The sequence below is a fragment of the Geospiza fortis genome, unplaced genomic scaffold (assembly GCF_000277835.1).
Source record: "Geospiza fortis unplaced genomic scaffold, GeoFor_1.0 scaffold61, whole genome shotgun sequence".
In the NCBI taxonomy this organism is placed as follows: domain Eukaryota; kingdom Metazoa; phylum Chordata; class Aves; order Passeriformes; family Thraupidae; genus Geospiza; species Geospiza fortis.
Window position 1 is genome coordinate 1,469,491 of NW_005054430.1, and position 1,985 is coordinate 1,471,475.

Genomic DNA, 1,985 nt, shown 5'->3' on the forward strand with positions numbered 1-1,985 from the left:
CAGTGCCAGCCCAGCTGCTGTGACATTGTGTGCAGCCACCAGTGTCCCCTCAGTGCCAGCCCAGCTGCTGGGACATTGTCTGCAGCCACCAGTGTCCCCAGTGCCAGCCCAGCTGCTGGGACATTGTCTGCAGCCACCAGTGTCCCCAGTGCCAGCCCAGCTGCTGGGACATTGTCTGCAGCCACCAGTGTCCCCAGTGCCAGCCCAGCTGCTGGGACATTGTCTGCAGCCACCAGTGTCCCCCCAGCCCCACTCACCTCTGCAGCAGCACCAGGATGCTGGGGAGCAGATTCTCATTCTGGGCCCCAAACTTGGCCAGAGCACTGACAGCAGCTGCAGAGAGAACAGGGAGGTGTCAGAGCAGCCCAAGTCCTGCACAAACTCATCGTCCCAGCCCTGAATTTCCCATCTGCACAGCTCTTCCACCCCATAAACCTTTCAGTGACAGGACTCCACTGTTCCTGTATTTCTACATGGAAACAGTTCTGTGGTCAAGATCAGCTTAGCAGCTCTGGAAACCAGCTGGGGGAGAGGCTGCTTCAATCTGCTTTCTAGGAAACCCCTTTGGAGGTTTTCTCCCAAATTTGTCCTAAACCAGGACACTCCTTACTACAATGATCTCAAATCTCATTTCCAGGTTGAGGAAAAGGTGTGATAATTTAATTTGGAAGGAATTTGAGATGGGATTTTTGAATTGTTCTTGATGATGTGGTTTGTTTTTTACATAGGTAGGAAGGGTGAATTTGGTTTATATTGTTGTAGTATGGTTTAGAAGGCTACAAGATTCTTTTTAAGGATCTATTGACTCATAAAACACTGTTAATAAGGAGATTTGTGTTTTTGACTTAATCTTTAAATATTTTCTTTTATAGATTTATGTTACAGTGTAAGCTTTTTTAGTTAATTATGTTATGACACACAAACTTACAGTACTGCATTCTGAACTCTTTATCTCTGTAACTACTTTTATTTTTTATATTTTAACCTTTAAAAGTCTAAACTTTACTTAGTTTAACATGTCTCTGCTCTAAACTACAAATCCACATTCTCACTTTTAGCACTTCAATTTGGAAGTTTTTTCTAAGGTCTCAGATCAAATCTTGTGTTTAATTCTAAGCTTTGGCAATCCCCAAAGTTCTGAGAGTTCTTTGCATGTGGGATTCTAACAAAAAGGCAAGGAGCCAGAATTGCAGGGCTGGAGCTGCACTCACCAGCCCTCATAGCCTTGTTCCCCTCTCTCAAAGAGGTTTTTGAGAAACCCCTTTGAAGGTTTTCTCCCAAATTTGCCCTAAACCAAGACACCTTACCACAATTATCTCAAACTTCCTTTCTAGTTTGAGGAAAAGGCAAGGAGCCAGAACTGCAGGTCTGGAGCTGCACTCAGCAGCCCTCACAGCCTCACTCCCCTCTCAAAGGGGTTCTTGAGAAACCCCTTTGGAGCTTCTCCCAAATTTGCCCTAAACCAAGACACCTTACTACAATTATCTCAAACTTCCTTTCCAGTTTGAGGAAAAGGCAAGGAGGCAGACCTGCAGGTCTGGAGCTGCACTCAGCAGCCCTCACAGCCTCGTTCCCCTCTCTCAAAGAGATTTTTGAGAAACCCCTTTGGAGATTTTTGCCCAGATTTACCCTAAACCAGGACACCTTTCCAAAAGTTTTGCATTTCATTTCCAGGTTGAAGAAAAGGCAAGGAGCCAGAATTCCAAGCCTGGAATTCTCACAGCCCTCACAGCCTTGTTCTCCAGCACCACCTCGGGATCCTCCTTGGCCAGCAGGTTTGGGATCTTGGTGGCCAGCACGGTGTGGAGCTGCTTCAATCTGCTTTCTAGAGAAACCCCTTTGGAGTTTCTCCCAAATTTGCCCTAAACCAAGACACCTTACTATAATTATCTCAAATTTCACTTCCAGTTTGAGGAAAAGGCAAGGAGGCAGACCTGCAGGTCTGGAGCTGCACTCAGCAGCCCTCACAGCCTCACTCCCCTCTC

At 46.4% G+C, this 1,985-nt stretch overlaps 1 protein-coding gene across 1 annotated transcript in view; it reads right to left on the bottom strand.

Annotated features, from left to right (window-relative positions):
• The window catches only part of COPG2 (COPI coat complex subunit gamma 2), a 22,944-nt gene that overhangs the window by 8,311 nt on the left and 12,648 nt on the right, over positions 1 to 1,985 (bottom strand). Inside the window, exon 12 of the mRNA XM_031061880.1 lies at positions 258 to 333. Within this exon, the coding sequence (XP_030917740.1) occupies positions 258 to 333 (76 nt within the window). The remainder of the gene's footprint in view (positions 1 to 257; positions 334 to 1,985) is intronic.